At 44.8% G+C, this 23,496-nt stretch overlaps 1 protein-coding gene across 6 annotated transcripts in view; it reads right to left on the bottom strand.

The window, feature by feature from the left end:
• ARMC9 (armadillo repeat containing 9) overlaps positions 1–23,270 on the bottom strand; it is a 91,559-nt gene extending 68,289 nt beyond the window's left edge. Inside the window, exons 1-9 of one of the 6 annotated variants that reach the window (XM_028731936.2) lie at positions 23,061–23,270; positions 21,828–21,912; positions 20,725–20,850; positions 19,797–19,952; positions 17,013–17,168; positions 14,480–14,572; positions 9,665–9,689; positions 6,260–6,417; positions 3,911–4,009 (exon numbers count right to left, since the gene is read on the bottom strand). In XM_028731936.2, the coding sequence (XP_028587769.2) occupies positions 3,911–4,009; positions 6,260–6,417; positions 9,665–9,689; positions 14,480–14,572; positions 17,013–17,168; positions 19,797–19,952; positions 20,725–20,850; positions 21,828–21,881 (867 nt within the window). In that variant the 5' untranslated portion in view covers positions 21,882–21,912; positions 23,061–23,270. The other 5 variants (XM_028731939.2, XM_028731938.2, XM_028731933.2 and 2 more) reach the window with 5 other exon arrangements.
• Positions 23,271–23,496: the final 226 nt, after the last annotated feature.

Raw genomic sequence — 23,496 nt, 5'->3', positions numbered from 1 at the left:
TGGCAGCAGCAGCTGTGAGGCTGCAAAAGGTGCAACCCGCCAACAAACCTGTTGCTTGTCTCGCCACTTTGGGCAGCGGCTGATCTCCTCATCCTCTTAGGATGAAGAAGAAGAAGAGAAGAAGAGTTTGGATTTGATATCCCGCCTTTCACTCCCTTTTAAGGAGTCTCAAAGCGGCTAACATTCTCCTTTCCCTTCCTCCCCCACAAGAAACACTCTGTGAGGTGAGTGGGGCTGAGAGACTTCAAAGAAGTGTGACTGGCCCAAGGTCACCCAGCAGCTGCAGGTGGAGGAGCGGAGACGCGAACCCGGTTTCCCAGATTATGAGACTACCGCTCTTAACCACTACACCACACTGGCTCTCAAGCAGTGAAGCAGCTCACTTCAGACTGCTTGGCCCTCTGGCCCCAGCTCCCGCTGACATGTGGCACCCAAAAGGAGGATGAAGCATCCCAGCAGAACCATTTGAGTGGCAGCTGGATAAAGCATTGGACAGAGGACAGAAGATGTGAGATGCAGCTGGGTGCAATCAGTGTTTAAGTGGTACTGGAAACCCCTAGAAAATATGAGGCTATCCAGGGACAAAGTCTATATAGAGTGGGGGGGGGGGGGAGAGAGAGGGAGTGAGTGTTGTGGCTCTCCAGATTATGTGGGCTCCAACTCCTTTTATTCCTCATCATTGGTAGTCCTGGCTGGAGCCAATGGGAGCTGTGAATCTCTGAAAAGCCAAAGGTTTTCCTCCCCTGATATTCAGAGGATAGGAGAGGGCCACACACAGAGCCCAATGGAGACAGGGAAAGCAAAGGAAGAGAGTGTCCCCTCTTCTTCTTCTTCTTCTTCTTCTTCTTCTTCTTCTTTCCTCTTTGGCGATCGCTCGTAGCCGAGTAAGGTTGTCTTCCAAAAACACGGTTTTAACAATGAGTCCGTAAGTGACTGTGGAGGCCAATTCTGGATCCACATGTCCTTCCACAGTGGGGACATTGGTTTCCGGGCAGGAGTTGTCCCCTTACAGAGAGCTTGAAAGGGCAATTATTCAGACAGGTTGGAAGAGAATCGGCTGATGATGGAATCACGAGGCATAAAGGGAATCAAGTAGGAGAGAGAGAGAGATCAACTGTATCGGAGGCAGCAGAAAGGTCACTGATAAGGAGGACTAAGGACAGGCCCATAGGTTTAGTGAGAAGTGAGAAGGTTGCTAGTGGCTTCCGTGAGAGCAGTTTCTGTGGAATGCAAGGGGCGGAAGCCAGATTGTAAAGGGTCAAAACAGAGTTGGAGGAGATAAAAATGAAACAGCAGGAGTAAGCAGCATGCTCCATGAGCTTTGAGGAAAAGGACAGAAAGAAAATTGGGTGGCAGTTGGGGGAGGAAGGGAGGGTCAAGGGATTAGAACCAAAATTCTCAAGAAGTTTAAATCTGATCCCATTATTACAGTCTCCAGGTTTTCTGCACTTGCTGAGAATCACAAACTGCACACAGAACCCAGTCCATATTTCCACCAGATAGGGCCGGCTGGATTTGGAAGACCTGGTTCAAAGAGTCACAAACTCACTCAACAGATGGCCTTGCTAAAGCGCTCCCTTGCAACTTCAGTTTCCTGTCTGTAAAAATGAGAACAAATAGTGCCCTACCTCCCATTCATGTTTTATAAGCAAGCAAATTAAAAGCTTTAGAGCAGTGGCTCTCAAACTTCTTGCGCGTTGGACAACTTGAAAATTGCCAAGGGTCTTGGCAGACCACTTAATGATTTTTCTGCCTGTTGTTTAGCCATTGCAAAGCGCTGTGTTAAATATTAAATATTTTTCTTCAAAAAAATTAGGAATTCTTTTTGAATACAATAATATACAATTAAAATACAGTGGTACCTCAGATTACATAAGCTTCAGGTTACAGACTCCGCTAACACAGAAATAGTGCTTCAAGTTAAGAACTTTGCTTCAGGATGAGAACAGAAATTGTGCTCCGGCAGCGCGGCGGCAGCGGGAGGCCCCATAGGCTAAAGTGATGCTTCAGGTTAAGAACAGTTTCAGGTTAAGTACGGACCTCCGGAATGAATTAAGTACTTAACCTGAGGTACCACTGTACAATTAAAAATCAATCTGAATATTTTTAGGAACAGGCTGCTATCCTTTTTGTTTATTAATGGAGACCTCCCACTCGGAGTCACTCTCTTTCTCTTGCATTAGCTTGGCTCCTTCCCTCTGACTTTTCCACTCCTTTCCTATTTCCCCCCACTCAGGAGCTTCCCCAGATGTCATAAACTGGTTGAATACAGAAGTATGGTGGAGGAACCAGCTGGGAAACCACCAAAGAAAAGGCTCAGAGTCCGGGGTGTGGTGGTAGGACAACAATGAGTGGTCAGAGGGAGAAGTCTGGGAGGAGGAGGTGTCAGAAGGTGGAGAGGTAACAGGGCTCAGTGAGCAGGGGAATCTGTGGCAGAGAGAAGTCCAGCATCAGAGGCAGAAGCTGAAGAGGCCAAGAGGCAGAGATGAGTCAGTATGGTGAAGAGTCGTGGGTGTCTCTGCCTGCTGCTGCGACAAGCTCCCCTCCTGCCTGGTCTCCCAGAACCAGAAGAGGCATAAAAAGGGCGGAGCAGCGGTTGACTGCATGCAGGTACAATCTCTGACTGCTTGGAAAAAGCCCTGGTGAGGAGGCAGGGACTTTTAGTCTCAGCAACCAATTTTCATGGAGAAAGACCTGCTCTGCTCATTCGGCCTGGCACTCAACCAAGTCTGTGAAGGTCATGTTTTTGCTCATAAAGAGTTACCATATTTTTCGCTCTATAGGACGCACCAGATGATAAAGACGCACCTAGTTTGGAGGGGAGGAAAACAAGAAGAAAAATATTTTGCATCCCAGAAGCCAGAACAGCAAGAGGGATCTGGTTTCTGGGATACTGTGTGGCTGTTCTGGCTTCTGGGATAAACGCGCCAAGCCTCTTCAGGGCAGCGGGATGAAGGCTCCCCCTGCCCAAAGAGGCTGCGCGCGGCTAAGGCAGAAGCCAGGGCAGGCGCGTGGCTGAAGGGTCGCTGTGCAGAGAGGGAGAACTGTGCAGTGCCCCTTCAAGCGAAGCTGGAGAAGGAACAGAAGGAGACCCTTCTGTTCCTCCTCCGGCTTCCAGGCAGGTGCATGGCTGAAGCCTTTGGAGCACAGCGGGACCTCGCGCTGCACCCCAAAGGCTTTGGGTTCCTTTGGCTGAAGCCAGGAGAGTCGGTGCGCACCGACCCCTCTCGCTCTCCAGGCTTCAGCGAAAGCAACATGAAGCCTCCGGAGCGCAGAGGGAGCGCTCCCTCTGCGCTTCGGAGGCTTCGCGTTGCTATTGCTGAAGCCAAGGAGCCTGCATTCGCCCCATAGGATGCACACACATTTCCCCTTAATTTTTGGAGGGGGGAAAGTGCGTCCTATAGAGCGAAAAATACGGTAACTCCCTCTTTGTGATTACTGGTCTATGCAATTGTGGCATTCTCCTTCGACACCAGCCATGGCTTTGTTCCTCTGGGGAAGGCAGAGCACCCTGCCATCACAACTGGCCTGTCCTACCCACCAAGGTTCTAAGGGGCCACTGTGCCCACCATTCTCAACACACCTGAGCCCCCCCACCTCCATGTAGCGACACCACTTTGCAGAGCTGCCACTGCAGACCACTTCAGTGAAGCTCATGGGCCACTGACAGCCTTTGGGAACTGTTGCTTTAGAGAGTGCTCCGCACATGTAAAAGTGCTGCCAGTGCACCACATTCTCCTTTTTGAGAACTGGCAGAAACGACCTTCCTCAAGGCCATCAGCACATGACAAAACCATCACAGACCTATGCACCGCTGGGGAAGTGTACTGGTTAGGTGGTACATCCTTGTACGGCCACAGAGTCGTAGTTTTATCTTTTAACAAAGACAAGCGCCAAAGGTTATACTCACAGTTCCAGGCCTTGTGAAGTCTATGCTATGCGCTACGCTCTGCCTCATCTGGTTGCTAAATAAACGAACACAAACGCTCTGCAGATCTTCTGGGGTGATCTACCAAAAAAAGTTAACACATCAAGTCAGCGGGAAATTACATTTTCTTTTGACCTCGGCTACTTATTTGCACAAGGAGGTGCCAAAAGGGACAGAATGCCACCCTGCTCTTATAGGTGTGAGGGCCAAAAACGGGGCAGGAGAAGCTAGGAATGCTTGCGTCATGTCAGTAAAAGTACAGCAGAACAGCCATTCTGTGCTGTGCAAGATCCCTGCAAAGCCCCTTTTGTGCAAGCCCCACATTGACTGCCCCCACACCAGACACCATCTATGTCATGCCTGGGGCAGGGGGGTGTAGCTCAGACAAAATAGTCTGGCAGGCCAATACAGGCCTGTGTGGGCCAAGGTTTCTCGCCCCTGCATTAAGCTGTCTGGTCACAACTGCCTCCAATTTCATTTGGCTGATTGCTCACATTGCTGGAAAAGGTCAATAGCTATACAGTCATACAGTGGTACCTCGGGTTACATACGCTTCAGGTTACATACGCTTCAGGTTACAGACTCCGCTAACCCAGAAATAGTGCTTCAGGTTAAGAACTTTGCTTCAGGATGAGAACAGAAATCGGGGTCCGGTGGCACAGCAGCAGCAGGAGGCCCCATTAGCTAAAGTGATTCTTCAGGTTAAGAACAGTTTCAGGTTAAGTATGGACCTCCAGAAAGGAATTAAGTTCTTAACCCGAGGTACCACTGTACCTTGTTTTGCAATCAGGATCCGTTCTGGAGCCCCGGCCGCTAGCCAAAAAGGACGCAGGACAAAGCGACGCATCTGCGCATGGGGCGGTTTGCGCTTCTGCGCATGCGGCAAACCCGGAAGTAACCTGTTCTGGTACTTCCGGGTTTGCCGCGGACATTCGCCAGAATGGATGCTAGACGAGGCGGACGTTCACAGAGGCATTACTGTAAACACCATGTAAAGCTTGAATGAGTTTTAACGTAAGACTCGAATCCTAAGTTGTACTCGGGTCCCACTGGAATCAATGGGGCAAGGTTTGCAGTGTGACCTAAGTCTGGATCTAACCCATAATCACTCTGGACTCCAATACTGTACATTTTTGTTTGTTTGTTTAGGAAGGTTCACATCAATGGATGAGTTTTGCTTTATGCTCATTGAACAGTGATAATACCTGGGACCAGAAAAGATTTTTCTCCCTCACTTGACTGTCTTAGTAACCCCTTGGGATTTTGGAAGTGGGGAGGCAGCTCCTGTCCTCGCAAGTTGAGGTTTATATGCTTTCTTGAGTCACTGGGAGCCAACTGCGCAGGTGCAGCATATTCCTGTTGGCTTCTGCTCTTGTCAGTGGGATTCTGTGTGATGCAGATTCTATTTATTATTAGATTTATATATACCACCCTGCATCAAAAGATAAAATTCTGTGGCTTCCTCAACTTGGAATGCGGGGAAAGGGGGGAGAAGGGCTGGGCTTCATTTAGCCTTTTCTGCCACTGTGATTGTATCATTGTATGAAACAACTGTATGAAATCCAAGATCATAAAATGCAAAGTCAGATAAGCTCACAGTTCGTCTCCAAAACTCCTTTGAATGCAACGCTCAACTAAACAGCGCCACCACCTGGTAGAACTAGAGCAAAACCGTAAACAGATTCGCAAAGAATGGGTGTCCAATTTTCTTGGAGCCCCTTGGGACAAGGCTTGTTAGCTTAGAAAAAGAGCAATTGAGAGGAACTAAAATTAGTTAGGGCGTGGAGAAAGTATATAGGGAGAAGATTTTCTCCCTTTCTCTAGAGCTTGCGGTTATTCACTGAAACTGAGTGGTGGGAGATTCAGGACAGGCAAAAAGGAAGAACTGCATCTTACAGTGTATCATTAAGCTACAAAACCTTTCTTCATAGCGAAATTTTTCCTGCCCCGTGAACATTCTGGCTGCCCTTTTCTGAACATTTTTGAGCAAACCCATACGCAGTAACAGCACAGATTTGTCATCACAATACTGGGAGTTTGATTTTCAATCCCGTTCCTAATGGTCCCTAAAATGGAATTTGCCTTTTTCACAGCTGCCACTCACTGGAATGACATCTTCATCTGGCTATTCACTGCAACTTCCATGGTCTCTTTCTTGGTCATCCACTGCCAGTTAAGGCCTCAACTGCATAAATTCCAGTTTATGTAGCCATGCCACTTCACAGGCAAGAGCCTCCTTCATCAGACCCATCTGAATAAGAAGTATTTGGCAATATGGAAATAAGGTTTATCCCAACCGCCAAATGTGGATGCTTTCAAGTTCCCCCTTACCATTTTGCCACTGACGGTGGCCTCAAGGGAATCCACCAGCTCGGCTGTGACCCCAATGAGGTTGTGGTAGTCGGCTTGGATTTTGTTGAACCGCTTGAGGTAGGTCATGGTTTTGCGTTCAGACTCCACCAGCTGCTGATGTAGCTGCTGCAGCATTTCTGTGGAAGAAAGGGAAATTATGAGCCTTTCCCCCTTGCCATCTGCACTGACATACTGAGGAATGGCACAGTCCTGTTTCCTTCATAGCACTCCAGCTAATGCAAAACACACACCCACACTCACACAATGCCTTGCACATGGTGTTGCTCATGAATTCTAAGTAACAAAAAAGCGCAGTTTTGAAATCTGCGATTAAAATAAGTGCTGTTTTGAATGGTTCAGTGTGCCATCTCTGCATTTTAAACTGCATTTTAACCTGTATTTTAAATTGGTTTCCCCCCCCCCTATTATGTTTTTACTGTATTTTTACTGGTGTTAGCCGCCCTGAGCCCGACTCTGGCCAGGAAGGGTGGGGTATAAATAATTTATTATTATTATTATTATTATTATTATTATTATTATTACTATTATTATCATTATCATTATCATCAACATCATCATCTCGATCCAAAATGGTGCCTATTTGTAGCCAAGCACAGCCAGAGACTTGCTCCTCGATCTCATCAACCATCATGCAAAATTTGGTCACAGTATCTGAAGAAGAGTCCAAATGCATAGTGAACAAACTATATATAACATCTGCATGGACACACGGAATATGCTGTTGGCGCCTACTTTGGCTAACAATACAACGTGGTGACGAAAGAGCAGGAGGTAGCACTTACTCAGTTTTGCAGCACCAAGTATAATTGTCAGACAATATCCTCCCCGTCATAAGACATAGACCAGGAGAGGGAGAATGTCCTCTGTCACCTCTAGATTACATCACTACCCTAACAGTGAAACAAAACATGGGAGAGCGGGCAGAGAATATTTGCCTCTAAAACTAGACAATTTAACGGTCTTGCTAGAACGTTCTGTCTCAGCAACTATTGCTCAGGATAGTTAAGGTGGCACTTGTAAACAGAGCTGAGTATTTACTGGGGAACATTCAAATGAGAAAGAAAATCACAGAAATCAACTTTACAACAAGGCATTAAAACAGAACCGGTGTTTTCATTTCCCAGATGGAATCACTTCATGAGGAAATACTTGAAAACTCCTCTGCTAGGATATAGCACTGCTTTAAGAATGTGCATTTGAAGCCATATATATTCTCAGGAATCACCATCCCAGTACCAAAAAGGGACGTGTGTTTGCCTCTTCCAACAAACACCCAGCAGTTCCTTTATTGGGGGGGTGGGGCAATGGGGGGTGGGGCAATGGGGAGAGAAGCATTGCAACCTACTTTAGGATCCATACAGACATACGCAACTTGATTGATGGAAGCACTCACTGTTCCTTACCAAATGGACAATCCTCTCCACGGTTCTGCTATTTGAGCGCAGAAATCAGCATTGTACAGCACAGCACAGATGTCTGGATGCTGCACCATCACAAATCCACTCACATCCCTACCCTCTAGGATGCTTGTACTTTTCTTCTATTTTTACTAAATTTGTTAAGCTATTTTATCTTGCCCAAAGAAACTCAAAGCGACTTACAACCAACCCAAAAAGCAGAGATACATGAAAACCAAGTAGGGGAACGGAAACATCCCACCCACTTCTAAAAGGCCCCAGATAGTTAAGCATCAAAGGGCCTGGTTGCAAAGAAAAGTTTTTGACTGGTGCCTTAAGAAATTTAATGATGGCACCTGGCAAGCCTCCCTGGGGAGAGCATTCCACAAACAGGGAGCCAACACTGAAAAGGCCCGTTCTCATGTCGCCACCCTCCAGACCTCTTGCGGAGGTCGCACACAAACAAGGGTCTCAGAGGATGACTGCAGGGTCTGCATTGGTTTATATGGGGAGAGGTGGTCCCTGAGGAAGGTCTTGAGCTGCATTTCACTTATATATGGCACCAATTGAGCTTTTAATTTCATGAATATACAAGAAATGCCTTAAATATTTCCCCCCAAAGTCGGACCACTGCATCACACTTGCATTTCTTCCCAGAAAATGTACAGAGCCCCTTCCGTAGAGGTAGCTCACTGGCCACTCACAAAACCACTGTGACTAGTCTGAATCTCAGCCTCCGTCTTCCCCACCATTACTGAACCTGAAACTTTCTCAGCTGTTGGAGTTGCTGCAAAAGGAGGCAAGCAAAAATGAAATCATTACAGTACTAGGCTAGTTTTCAATCTTGCTTCTGTTGACAATGATAAGAGACAGCTCTGGAGAGCTCCTAAAACTCCAAATCTATTGAAGAAACTCTAAAGTAAGGTCAAAAACAGCTTTCCACTCCCAGCTTTGCTGTTTTAGTTTCATCAGCTTCAGCAGACCAGAAAAATTAAGAGGATTTCCAAGGACATTTCAGTCAAATTTTCCCCCCAGTTGAAAAGCATTTCGTTTTGATTTTGTTCCGACAACAAAATGAACCATGCAACCGCAGCCATCAATTGCCGACCAGGTATTTTGTCCTACACAACTGAGAAACTTGATTTTTCCAGGCTCCCCTAGTCTTGGCAAAGCTCGGAAGAACCTACTGCTTTCTAAACCAGATTTCATTTGTGTCTCGGGCTTTTATAACTATTGACAAAAACAATAGATTGGATGGGAAGGGACATTTTCCATGGAAAGAGTCACACTATACAGTAGTTATCAGAGAATTAAAAGTTACATATACACATCAATAATTAAATGCGCTTCTGAACACGTTTAAAGGCTTAGTTGGGTCAGCTCCAGACATTAATGCATATTAATGGAAGGGTTTCCCTGCTGCATTAGATTAGGAGTCCACCATTTAGTCCAGTGTTGTGTTTGACTGCTTATATATAGTATTTTTATTTTTTTTATTTTGCTCATCAGCCAAAATTTGTTCTAAGGTTTATTAATGTAAAAGGTGCAACACAAAAGAAAAATGGATAGGGAGGGAGGAGGAAAAAGCAAACTCACCCACCAATTCCCAGTCGCAATGTTTTTGTAAGTGCTCTTTTTGGAAGCTCAATTGGAGGGAATGCATTATTTGCTGGGTGGTGGGGTCCTGCAGGCAGGCAGGCAGGCAGGCAGGCAGGCAGGCAGGGTTTTGCCGTCTGGAGCAGATCTGGGCAAGGTGCAGGGTGTGCAAATGGGGGAGGGGGTCCATTGCACAAGTGTACATTCTTGTGCTGATGGAACACTTTAACTGGATACCGCCCAAACATTTTAGCCTCATGTGTAAAAATGCTCAGAGCCTAAATATAATCACCATTTTAATGCCATATGACAGGCATTCTGATTCCAAAAGAGAATATACATGTCATCTCCAGAAAGCCTGCTTATTTACCTTGGCTGCACTGTGCGTTCTCCTTCTGCCGTGGGAGAGAATGAGAGCTAAGGAAAAGAAGCGCTCAGTGAACAGTGAGAGAAAATGGACTGGTGCCTCGTTGATCTCGTAGCACTTTTTAAGGACAAAAAACTCCTGTAAATCCTACAGATGGAGAACCAAGACTCAGCAAGACTATGGTTAGTTCAAAGCCCTGCGAGAACGCTGGTCCACGCCAGCTCCTTCACACATTTTCAACATCTGGGGTTAAGTGAAAGGTGTTGCACTATAGCTCAACTCAGTTTCAAATGATCTGTCCCCCCCAGACTCTCTTGTCGTTCTTATTCTTTTGTAAACGTCTGATGTCTGCTTCTGGAAAACTTGCAGGGAATAAGAGGTGGATGTTGTCGACCCAAGCAAGTTTAACGGACCTTTGCATGCAGTCAGCCTTTGCCAACCTGCTGCTGTCCAGATGTTTTAGTGTGGTCAGCAATGGTCATGCTGGCCAGGGTTGACAAGAGCTGTAGTCCAAAACATCTGGAGGGCACCAGGTTGGTGGTCACCAGAGTTCCAGGAAGAGGAAGGCCTTCTCACCACCTGGCCCTGGGTCCTTGTAACAACAGATGCCAGGGACTGAAAGTGGAATCCACTACTGCATGCAAAGCGTAAGCTACAATATCTCCACCTGACAGTATTGGCTAATGGGCCCCCATGAATGAAGTGATAATTAAGACAAAACAGAGAAGAATGAAGCTCTTGCAACTGAGGTATGAAACAGCTGGAAGACACGCTAGAAATTTGCTTTTAAGTGTGAGAAATAACAACTGAGACAAATGCAAGGAGCCTTACGCTCTGCCAGACCACTGGCTGGTTCACCTAGACTGGCAGACTCTGCTCTGACTGGCAGCTGTTCTCCCTGCTCTCAGTCAGCCCTGCCACTAGAGAACTTGATGCAATGGGAGTTCAAATTGGGACCTTCCGGGTTCAGCTGTACAAGATCTAGGTTTCAAAAAGAAGTGATTGAAGGGAAAGTGAAACTATTGAAGGCCGCATACAGCATACTGCTAGAATGGGAGACGAAAGATGAAGAGGTAAAATCAGTCATGATCAAATGGGCACAAGATATAGGTCATAATATTATGATGGAAGATTGGGAAAGGTTATGTAAAATTGATTTAAAATTTACAGATTGTTCTTTGTTGAAAGAAAATTATATGAAAATGATGTATAGATGGTATATGACACCAGTGCAGTTAGGAAAAATGTACAAAACCAGTTCAAGTTTATGTTGGAAGTGTAAGAAAAAGGAGGGGACATTTTACCATATGTGGTGGGATTGTAATGAAATTAAGAAATGTTGGGAAATGATATACAATGAATTGAAGAAAATGTTCCATCTAACATTTGTTAAAAAACCTGAAGCATTTTTGTTAGGAATTATAGGGAAAGACCTGCCAAAGAAGCGGAAAAACATCTTCATGTATGCGACAATGGCTGCAAGAGTTTTAATAGCACAAGGATGGAAGACTGAGGAAATCCCGACTAAAGAATTATGGCAAGAGAAACTGATGGACTATGTGACTGGGAACGGTTATGACTGGGAACGGTTATGGACCACTGGTGTGAAATTCACGGCATGTAATGCCTTAAAAGAAAATATTATGAAAATGATATACAGGTGGTACATGACCCCAGTCAAGCTTGTAAAGATATATCATTTGCCAGACAATAAGTGTTGGAAATGTAAAGAAACTGAGGGAACATTCTTTCACCTTTGGTGGACGTGCCCAAGGGTCAAGGCTTTCTGGGAAATGATCTATAATGAACTGAAAAAGGTATTTAAATATACCTTCCCTAAGAAACCAGAGGCCTTCCTTTTGGGCATTGTTGGCCAAGTGGTGCCAAAGAAGGACAGAACCTTTTTTATGTATGCGACAACAGCAGCAAGAATACTCATCACAAAGCACTGGAAGACACAAGATTTGCCCACTCTGGAAGAATGGCAGATGCAAGTGATAGACTACATGGAATTGGCAGAAATGACCGGCAGAATCTGAGACCTGGGAGAAGAGACAGTGGAAGAGGACTGGAAGAAATTTAAAGACTATTTACAAAGATACTGCAAAGTGACTGAATGTTAAAATGATGAAGGAGATAAAGATAATATGGCATTAGTGATAAAGCTGAAAGGAATATGTAAAAGTATTGTACAAGATATAAGGGTGAAAAAAGTCAGAATAACATTATGTCAGAACTAAACGAAAAGATATGAAGGGAAAAAATGGTGACATAATAGTTGAAATGTATAATAGATAATAAGATTTAAAAGAGGGTAAGATATTGCTGAATATGATTTTGTAAGAGAGAACACAGAAAAGGGAGATGTGAGGAAGTCAGGAAAGAGGGTTATGAAGGTAACAAGCTGGAAACAGGATTTTTATGTTTTTCTTTTCTTATTTATGTATTTCTATGTATTTTCTTTTGTATTCTTTATGTTTGTGAAATTTGTTTAATTGTTCAAAAATTTTAATAAATAGCTTTTTTAAAAAAAAAGAGAGAAACTGATGGACTATGCAGAACTGGCAAAATTGACACATGAACTACGGGACAAGGATAACTGTGACTTTAAAGAGGAATGGGAACCTTTTACAAAGTACCTAAAGATGCAACAAAGTGAATTGGACTCCTTGGCAGGCTTTGAATAAACACTCATTTTTTTTTATTGATAATAATTAGTTAGATAACTTAAGGTAAAGGTAAAGGTACCCCTGCCCGTATGGGCCAGTCTTGACAGACTCTGGGGTTGTGCGCCCATCTCACTCAAGAGGCCGGGGGCCAGCGCTGTCCGGAGACACTTCCGGGTCACGTGGCCAGCGTGACAAAGCTGCATCTGGCGAGCCAGCGCAGCACACGGAACACCGTTTACCTTCCCGCTGGTAAGCGGTCCCTATTTATCTACTTGCACCCGGGGGTGCTTTCGAACTGCTAGGTTGGCAGGCACTGGGACCGAGCAGCGGGAGCGCACCCCGCCGCGGGGATTCGAACCGCCGACCTTTCGATCGGCAAGCCCTAGGCGCTGAGGCTTTTACCCACAGCGCCACCCTAAGGACATACAATTCTGTAACATGCAGAGAATAAACAAAAAAATTCCTTCCAGTAGCACCTTAAAGACCAACTAAGTTAGTTCTAGGTATGAGCTTTCGTGTGCATGCACACTTCTTCAGATACACTGCACGAAAGCTCATACCTAGAACTAACTTAGTTGGTCTTTAAGGTGCTACTGGAAGGAATTTTTTTGTTTTGACTATGGCAGACCAACACGGCTACCCATCTGTATGCAGAGAATAGTATTTATAGAGAAACCAGAGATTGGAACTGAGGGAAGTCGGGGGGCGGGTTGTTTATGGGAGGGGGGGAAATGAGGGGGGATTAAGGATGATATGTTTTAATATGTTTTGTTGAAGTACCTAATAAAAAAATTAAAACAAAAGACAAATTGGGACCTTCCATGCGGTTCACTGCTAAGTGACAACCTCTCCCTAAGGATGCAGCAAACTTTGCATAATAAAATGAGGAATGCATTGGGATCCTTGGTTCTCCCTATGTATGTAAACAAGCCTGAAGGCTTGGGAACTGTCTCATAAAATTCCACCAGACAATGGCTGGGATCTGAGCAGCCAACAGAAGGTTCATGCAGGGACACTTGTCTCAGGCAAAAGCCACTCGATTCTAAATCATGGCAACCCACTATAAACAAACATATAAGTACGTGCCAAACATTTAGAAGTATATACCTTAACAGCATGTTTCTCTTTGGAGGGTGAACGAGAGGGAAGACATACAGCAGTGCAGTCCCAGAGGCTTTTAATTCAGCTCTGCCAGTTTAAGCAGTCGTTGAGGTTGGAACTACGTGAGCATCGTATCTTTGAAAGGCTACCTGCCAGTTCTCTTGTGCAGATCAGGGATAAGTAGGCATGATTTATAGCAGAGAGGTTTTTGGTGGGCAGAGAATGGTCAACTTTTTCTTTACAAAAAGGAGGCCTTCTCAGTGGTGGCCCCATGGTTATGGAATCCCTTCCAAATTAACTATGCTTGACTCTAAACCAGGGATGGAGAACCTCCAGTCCGTGAGCCAGATCTGGACTGCGTGGCCATTTCAGTCAAGCCACGCTCACCTGCCCTACACCAGACATCATATTTCAGCTTGGCCAAAAGGGGTTTTGCAGGCACTGCTGACTGCGAGTGCCTGCAAAGCACCTTGCACAGTGCCTCCCAAGCACTTGGCAGCCAGCTGATTGTCAGGTGCTCCGTGCAGGGCGCTTTGCAAATGCTGTGCTCAGTGCTTCCCAAGAGCCTGACAACCAGCTGGTGCTTAGGTGTTTGGGAAGCACTGTGCAGAGCTTTTACAAATCTCAGCTGTCTAACATCATTATGGCATCAGATGATTGACCAGTAAGTGGTCCTGCACACCTGCCAACACTGGTCCAGGAGGAGATAAAATATCTGGCCCACTGGGCCAAAAAGTTTCCCCACTCCTTGTGTAAGTTGCCCTCAAGTGCTTCATAAAGCATTCAAGGTATGGATGAGGCCCAGATTCTGAAAAGCTTATGCAATGATTAATCAATACAAATATATCTAATTAATCATCTAAAAATACACCAGATTGCAGCCTACTTGAAAGCAGTATAATGCTGATCCCAGCAGAACTTTCCCCCAAGTAAATATACATAGGCTGCAGAGTATCATTAATTGGCTGACAGCTCCACTAATTTCACTGCTCCCCTGAAAGGGATTAAATTGCAGCGAATTATCTTTAGAGCATTTTGCAAAGGATACATAGAGAGTCAGAAGTCTTGGGGTATTGCTGGCTTTTAGAGATGCAGACAGGAATTCTTCCAGCCTCATTTTTAGATCAGACTCCCAAGAATCCTAGAAAAGCAACACACAAATCAGAACTGTTTATCAAATATGTACAGCAATTTTCTACAACACATACCAGCATTTTGCAAGCCAAAAAGCGAGGAATATGTCACTTAAAACATGGCTCCTGGTGAAATGCAAAGAATAGCAGACACTTTGGGGTAGTTTTATGTAGAAGCCATGGTAGTTTTATTAAGAGGATAGCAAACGTGGATGGGCCACTTAAGCTACAGTAGGGCAATTCTGTAGGAGCAGAAACCACCATGAAGTTCTCTTTTGCAAACTTTGTTGAAATGATAAGAGCTGCACAGAAGCCCTTGCATAGGAAAACCTTGTGGACAGTTGTGTATACCGAAATCTAAGTGGATTGTGTCCTAATGAGTCACAGTCTTTATATTCTTAGTAACAGCTAACTTGGATAGGGTACTGTGGTCTCTGTGAGGCTGCCCTTGAAAAATACTTGGAAACTGGTTCAAAACAGATCCATCAGAGTTTGAATTGGGAAAAAGCAGATTGAACATATTCCTTCAATATTAAACCATCTGATCTGATTACCAAATTGTTCGCAAGTCCAAAAAGTGCTAATTTTAACCTGTCAGACCCTAAACAGTCTCGAATCAGGAGATGGACTCATATGTACCTAGCCAGCTATTCAGATCAGCATTTTTAAGTTCTTGTCCATGTTCCTAAACCTAGAAAACACGGGTCAGAGAAGTTTCCCCCTTGCCCCGCTCCTTTCCCAGGGAAAACCCACTCTTTAGTGCTAAACTGGAGCAAACGTCCATCTGAAGAAAACCCAAATTGCTGTTTGCTCTGACTGAGCGCTGAAGAGCAGTTTTCCCTGGGGGAAAGCAGCAGGACAAAAGGAAGTGTGAGTCCTGAGACGCAACAGTTGAGCATGTGGGAAAAGGCCTTTCTGGCTACAACGCCAGATGCTGAATGCCCTCCAGAGAGAGGTCCTTCACATCCAGTCACAGCTGGCCTTCTGACATACTGACAAGAAGAGGTGGCCATTTTTGCAGCAGACTCAACAAGCGGATTTTAAAGGCAATGGACAGCTTGCACCCTGGCTGTTTTTCTCTCTTCTTTGGCAACTCTTTTAACATATTTTGATCCGTCAGGCACCTGGGGTTCTTCAACAATTTTGGGGATTCCACAATTTTAAAGTATTGCTGAGCTAAAAATTAATACTGCATCCCTCACTCCTGACAGAGAAGCCATCATTCATCATTCCTTGTGATTTGAGCCAACAGTGTGACGCGGCAGCTAAAAAAGCCAATGCAATTCTGGGCTGCATCAATAGGAGTATAGCATCTAGATCAAGGGAAGTAATAGTGCCACTGTATTCTGCTCTGGTCAGACCTCACCTGGAGTACTGTGTCCAGTTCTGGGCACCACAGTTCAAGAAGGACACTGACAAACTGGAACGTGTCCAGAGGAGGGCAACCAAAATGGTCAAAGGCCTGGAAACGATGCCTTATGAGGAACGGCTAAGGGAGCTGGGCATGTTTAGCCTGGAGAAGAGGAGGTTAAGGGGTGATATGATAGCCATGTTCAAATATATAAAAGGATGTCATATAGAGGAGGGAGAAAGGTTGTTTTCTGCTGCTCCAGAGAAGCGGACACGGAGCAATGGATCCAAACTACAAGAAAGAAGATTCCACCTAAACATTAGGAAGAACTTCCTGACAGTAAGAGCTGTTTGACAGTGGAATTTGCTGCCAAGGAGTGGGGTGGAGTCTCCTTCTTTGGAGGTCTTTAAGCAGAGGCTTGACAACCATATGTCAGGAGTGCTCTGATGGTGTTTCCTGCTTGGCAGGGGGTTGGACTCGATGGCCCTTGTGGTCTATTCCAACTCTATGATTCTATGATTTGGAATGTAAGATTAGACCAAAGGCCTCCCTAGTCCAGCATAATGTTTATTACAGCTTCCTCGCAGGGACTGGGGGCAGCTTCTACACTGTGGAACTCCCTGCCTGCTTACATTTGGTAGACACCTTCGCTGGAATCCTTTCGTTGCCTGCTAAATACCTTTCTGTTTAGGCAAGCATACCCAACATGTAAAGGTGACATGTATTTTAATCTATAATGTTCACTTAGAATATATATATATTTGAATATTGGTTTTACTAATTTTGCTTTTTTATAATCTCATTTTTAAGAATTTGAAAGATTTGTCATGACAATTTTTAAAACATTTATATTTTCACCTATTTATACTGAAGTGCAGCAATCAACCTTCAACAATCCCATCCACCCGTAGCAGCAGATTTTATTGATAATTTGTATATTTTGTATTCTTTGAAAACCTTTAAAGCATTTTGGGCTTTTCTGCAGTTAAGCAGTATAGAATTTCTGTTAAATGAGATAAACAAATATCCACATCCTATTGCTGCTGATCCTGAGGGTAGGATTCAGCCACCATGACTGGAAGCCACTCAGTACATACCTGGAAAAGTTCTTTGAAAGATGGGTGGATCATAGGGTTGGGAACAAAAGGCAGGGCATAGAATGGAAGGAATTCTGTAGTTTGGCTCAGTGCTGCCCCTTTGGTCTCCAAATAGGTTTTAAAACGTGTAACCCTTTCATCCAAAGCTGATTTGTTCTAAAAACAACAACGAAGAAACACAAGTCAGCAACCTAGAAAGCAGCATGACGGAACTCGCGGTGGGAATCTTGGTTTTATATATCAGTTGGTGCAGAGGTCTCCAAACTTATTTTATCCTCAAACACCACACCAGATGCTTGGGTTCTATGTGAGTCACTCTTTCCCATAAGCGATGTGCATGGAACCAGGATGGCAGAAATGGAGGAAGCAGATTGCACTACTAAAGCACAGGGGCTGCATAGCCACCAATCAGGAAGTCCACCATTCCAATCTCTCTCATCTACCACAAATTCACTAATTAGTCTCCCTCTCTTAGCCTCAGTCCCCTCAACTACAAATGCAGTGTTAATCAAAAATTCTGGGTTGTTGGAAGCATTACTAAGATAATATACGTCAAGTAAGGTAAAGGTAAAGGGCCCCCTGACCATTAGGTCCAGTCGTGACCAACTCTGGGGTTGCGGCGCTCATCTTGCTTTATTGGCCGAGGGAGCCGGTGTACAGCTTCCGGGTCATGTGGCTGGCATGACTAAGAACCAGAGCAGCGCAAGGAAACACCGTTTACCTTCCCCCCGGAGCGGTACCTATTTATCTACTTGCACTTTGATGTGCTTTCGAACTGCTAGGTTGGCAGGAGCAGGGACCGAGCAACGGGAGCTCACCCCGTTGCAGGGATTTGAACCGCCAACCTTCTGATCGGCAAGTCCTAGGCTCTGTGGTTTAACCCACAGCGCCACCCGCGCAACAAACCTAAAAGACTATGTAAATCCTAAGTATTATTAAACACAACTACTGTGTTTTCTTCTGCAACTTGCATCTCGCCTATTATCAAGTTTCTACTCTCTGACGTTTTTCTGGTTTCAGAAACGGCACAGCACTCTTCCAGCAAAACCAACAATGGGATTTTTTTTTAGTATTATTTCAGATCTACTGGGAGCAGTAGAGATGCAGTAAGTATTTTGTTCTCCAGCTTTTTTGACAAAGTATCTTTAAATACCTGCAATTTTGAGTAGCCAATAGCACTATAACACCTGTCCAGCAGTTTAAATTGAGCAGGGACCCAAACAAAGAGAAAGCAAAGGATCACACAGCAAGACTCTCTATTTCTAGAAGACATCAATTCTCACCTATTAAATACTGCAGGCAGCCTGCAGGTGATCTTATTGAGCCATCCAAACTGACTCTTCAGAGCCACTGGGATATTTTGGTGCTTTATTGCCAAAACAGACTGCCCTAATTTTTTCCCCTGTATGCTACACAAGTACTATTAAGCTTATATTGCTTCCTTTCAAACTAATCCTAAACAGTTGGTAAAAACTTTATCTGTCCATTGGTCACTGCTGCGCAAGCAGTGACTCCTGTGGAGACACAGTTACCTAACCATCTCCCCATCCAGCAGGGCATGAAGGAGCAAGAATTTGGGAATGCAACTCACCCAAAAGTACTGTACGCTTGCAGAATGGGCAACAGGACTCGGTGAAATCCGTTGCATGCTTACTGTGTTCAGTGCAGCTTATTCCCTAGTGTGTTTGAGAGTGCATCGTAAGGTTTGTTACTCACATGGTAAACCCATGGTTTTGAGGATCAGGAATGGGCACCATGGAGACGAAGGTCTATGTACTCGCTTCTCTCCTTATCCACAAAGCAGGATGCCCCACTAGGATCAAAACAGCCTCAGTCCTGTATACCTGAAGGAGCGTCTCCACCCCCATTGTCCAGCCTGGACACTGAGGTCCAGCTCCGAGGGTCTTCTGGCGGTTCCCTCACTGCGAAAAGTGAGGTTACAGGGAACCAGGCAGAGGGCCTTCTCGGTAGTGGCGCCTTCCCTGTGAAATGCCCTCCCAGCAGATGTCAAGGCAATAAGCAACTACCGGTATTTTACTTTTAAAAGACGACTGAAGGCGGCCCTGTTTAGGGAAGTTTTTAATGTTTGATGCTGTATTGTTTTTTATATTTGGTAGGAAGCCACCCAGAGTGGCTGGGGAAACCCAGCCAGATGGGCGGGGTATAATTAATAAATTATTATAATATTATTATTAACCATAGTCTGGGAAATCTGTTGCATCTAGACATTAATGGCTGACTATGATTTGTTAGTAGCCAGAAGCAGAAGCTTCTGATCTCCTCCTCTCCTACACACAAGAAGGGGAGGAGTAAGCCCATAAGCCTGTGGCTAGGAGCAGTTCATTCCTGAATGCAGTCTAGATCTGGACTGAACCATCATGAACTACAGGTGAGAGCTCCCAACTGAATGATCCTAAAAAAAATAAAAATAAAAAAATCCCTCTACAAAGAAAGCCAAGCTGTCAGGGTTAGCTAGAACCCTTCTCCTTGACATCTAATTTTCTCTACAGAGGGGTTTTTAATTTTATTGTTCGTATAGAGGAGCACATAGTCAGAAGACCTAGCTTGGACACTCTAACCATCTTAGTGAGAACTAGGTGAAAGCCACAAGCCTAGCTGAAACTGGAAAAGGGGTGAAAGCAATGGGTTATTTATCTCAACTGCTGGGTTATTTATCTCAGCTGTTGACTGAAACACAGCCTTCTCCACTCACTTAAGAAAAGATAAGAGTAAAAATCTACAAGGACAAATTTATTTAAAAAAGAAACATACAGGTTTTCCTACACTGTGCTTTAACAGATAGATGGCAAAATGGATGTGAAGGTAGAACTCTAGCTTCTGAGCGACAGCTTCGTTGTCTCGGATTGAGGAGGGAATGTTTTCTTCCCACAGTTCAAAGAAAACATCCTGGTCTCCATCAGCAAAGGACGTTAGTAGATCCTTCCAAAGAGAAGAAGAAGAGAGAGAAGTTACGTATTTAATATCTCACTTCCTACGCAATGTTAAAGATGAAATCACTTATACTGAAACTGTTCAGTTCCAGAAAATCCCCTTCCGAGATTCTTCATGGACCAATCCGCTCAACAGCGTGAAGGCTGATCAAGAGCACCTAAGTCAGGGCACCATTTCTGTGCCAAATCCAAATAGTACAGGTAGCACAATGTGGTACAGGCACTTAAGAAACCCCTGGGCAAAGCAGAGCTGACCTCACTGCTCCCCACCTGATGGGCACAGAGTTCAATTCTGCTTGGTTCAGAGCCCTTCCCTGAGCTCATCTGGCTGGGTATCTCCCCCACCCACCCCAGAAAGGCCAACTTTGACAGGTGGGCGGGATCCTCCCACCTCTCAACCACCTAACAAAAATGTTCCTCACTCCTACAGTACATGCTCACAATTACTACTACCATTACTATTATTATTATTATTATTAATTAATTAATTAATTAAATCTGTAAACCACCTGAAGATCCCAGGGCAGTTCACTACTTGGCAGAACTTAGGAGTGGGCTTTAAGGGATGAGCGAGGACATCCCAAATGGGAATCCCTTCCAGCATGGACAAGGGAAAGCAGATTTGAACTAAGGGATCACACTCAATGTAGTGAAGTGTGGACTGCCACAGACAAACCTGAGCAGAAAAAAACTTGGATTTCAACTGCAATAGTGTTTCCATATAGATGAAGCACTAATTTCACAAAAAAGAGAAATGTTACCTGAATTATCAGAGCCTTGGAGTCCTTGACTGAACTACCCCCAGTTTTAGGTAATGGTTTCCCTTTTATTTTGCATTCCTTTGTAAAAGTTTTCACTGTATCTTCAAATTCTGCAAACTCCAAATACTGCAAACAAGAAGTAATAATTCCCATTAAAAGACAACCAACAATGGATTAAGGCAACAGAACAGAAACCTGTTTGGATGCCTGACCTTTGATAACTAGAAAACTGGAGAAAGCCCTAGCAACACACATGACTGGGCACTAGAAAAACATGACCTCCATATCAACCTATACATTTTCAGACTTATTGTACGTGCACACAAATTCTATGGATTAGATAGGTTCAGAGCATGATGTCTATACAGACCAGTCTAATGATTCACTTCCAGTGACTGCATTGAGGTTTATATATTGACCACTGAGGAAGATCCCTAGTGAGTTGAAATGTGTCTGGTTCTCAGTATTATTGCTGGTCATAAGAGCTTTGGTTTTCAGGATTACTGTTGGTTCTTTGAATTTGATGGCTGCGTTTCAGACTTCATTTATATGTTATAGGCCTCATATATGTCCCTATTCTGGGAATGATTAAAATTCCATATTTATATATATTGCAGTAGTGGTCAGCATTTCCACCCCACATACCCAATTTTCTGCCTTAAATCTACTTTTTGAGGTTCAGTTCTGTATTTTCTGTTATTAGTATCTTGATTATCTTTTCAAGAGACGTTGTAGGACGATTTCACATCAACAAAAATTTTGCTGATTTAATGTGAATTTTACTATCTAACGAGACCATTGATCCATAAAATGAAAGCAATAACCAATGTACTGCACTACAAAATAAATAAGACAGTATTGTAGATGATAAAAAATAAAATCACTTTTTTTCTTAGAAAAACCAAAAAAAAAAAAAAACCCACCAAAAATTGTGCTGTTGACTTTTTAAGGTTTGATGTTTTAATATGCTTTTGACTGGCAACCCAGCCAGGTGAGCAGGATACAAATAATAAAATTATCATCATCATCCCAGCAATTCTGGACCAAACTGCACAAGTTCAGCAAATGTTAAACAAGCAGTCTCTTCGAAGAGAAAAACATACCTCCTTCACCATTCCAAGAAGCTCCGCTTCGTAAGCAAGGACGTCTCCCATCATAAATGTCGGACGACTCTTGTAGTAGCGCAACCTGCAATTACAATGTGAAGGGCTATACAAAACACTGCATAAGAAATAAAGCGTTGCTTTCAATCAAAATTAGCTTTTCCAAATCATAAAAAATGATCTCGCTTCGGAATCCAGCATCCTGCTGGCTCCTCCTGACAATTCTTTATTTTTATAAATCTATTTATTTGGGTTTTTCAAATTAAAATTTTACAATAACGTATCGACATACAATATAGAAACAAGATTCCACAGAATCTCCTGGACTTCCCTCCTCCCCCTTGTGGCTCCGATTGTTAGCACTTTTCTCCTGCATCTTTTATAACAATCCAGATCTTTTGCATCTCCATTAGGTCCATAATTCACCATTAAACTACAAGTGTTATTCCGATCCCACTAACAATTTTAGCTTTCTACAATGGTTTTTAGATAGATGATAAATTTCCCCATTCCTTATGAAAATCCTCCTGACAATTCATAATGTCAGGGTGACCATGCGTGCCAATGGGTGAGCATGTTCTCCCTAACTAAAGTCTAGTCCCATAACCACAGCCAGGGGATTGATTGCGGCTTGAGCTGGGCACTACATTCTGACCCTCCCAGCTACTGTTTAGAGAATCAGAATGTGCTTTGAGTTCATGAGCTCTTCCCTCCATCTGTCAACAAGCTGCTCCCTGGCCGGGTTTCCTAGAACCAGCTGCAGAGTTGGAAGGGACCCCAAGGGTCATCTAGTCCAACCCCCTCAATGCAGGGATCTTCAGCCCAAGGGGGAGCTCGAAAACCCACCAACTCTGTCTGTTGCAGGGGGTGCCAGCTGCTCCCAGGCTGCGACTTTCCAAGCTTGGCGGCAGCACCATTTCTGCACAGGCAGAAACCCAGCAGGTGAAGCTCCGCTCCGCAGAGAGAGGCTATACCTCACCTGTTGAACTTCTTGCCCGTCGTGGAGCAGTTTTGAGGCGAGAGGAAAGGGGCGGGAAAGGTGCCTGGAGGAAAACCAACACCCCTCTGAGCATGTGCAGAGTGCCTTTCCCTTCTCCCCCCCCCCCCCACCACGTCACAGCCACCGGGGTCAGCAGCCCGCAAGACGGAGCTTTCTTTCGGGAAACCCTCTCCTGCTCCTGCTCCCAATTCCCTCGGGCTTCGGGGGGAGGGGAACCCACCGACCCGGCTTACCTGCTCCGCTTCCCGAGGTTTCGGAGAGGACTAGGCCGCGCTCCCTCTCCCCGTCGCCTAGCAACGGCAGTCCCGCTCCGGCCCCTCCCTTCGGGCTTCCACCGGGTCGAAAGCCACGCGGCTCCTCCGAACCAATGGCAAGGGAGCGCTGAGTCACGTGGGCCTGTCAGCCAAACAGAGGCCGGGAGGAAGGTGGGGAAAGAAGCGTCCTAGCAACGGGCTGGCTGAGGGGAAGGAGAGAAGGCTGCGAAGGCAGAAGCCCCAGAGGGATGCTGGGAAATTGCCTCTTGCCAAGGATGCTGGGGAAGAAGGGCATGATGGGAAATTCCCTCCCAGAAGGTTCTGGGAAAGATGGGGGAGTGAAGGGGCGGCCATTTTCTCACTTGGGCACAGATACTTTTAACTTTAGAGTGTTTTAAAAGTGTGGCTGTTGGCT

This window comes from Podarcis muralis, chromosome 6 (genome assembly GCF_964188315.1).
Source record: "Podarcis muralis chromosome 6, rPodMur119.hap1.1, whole genome shotgun sequence".
Taxonomy (NCBI): domain Eukaryota; kingdom Metazoa; phylum Chordata; class Lepidosauria; order Squamata; family Lacertidae; genus Podarcis; species Podarcis muralis.
This window is presented reverse-complemented; position numbering and strand designations above follow the sequence as displayed.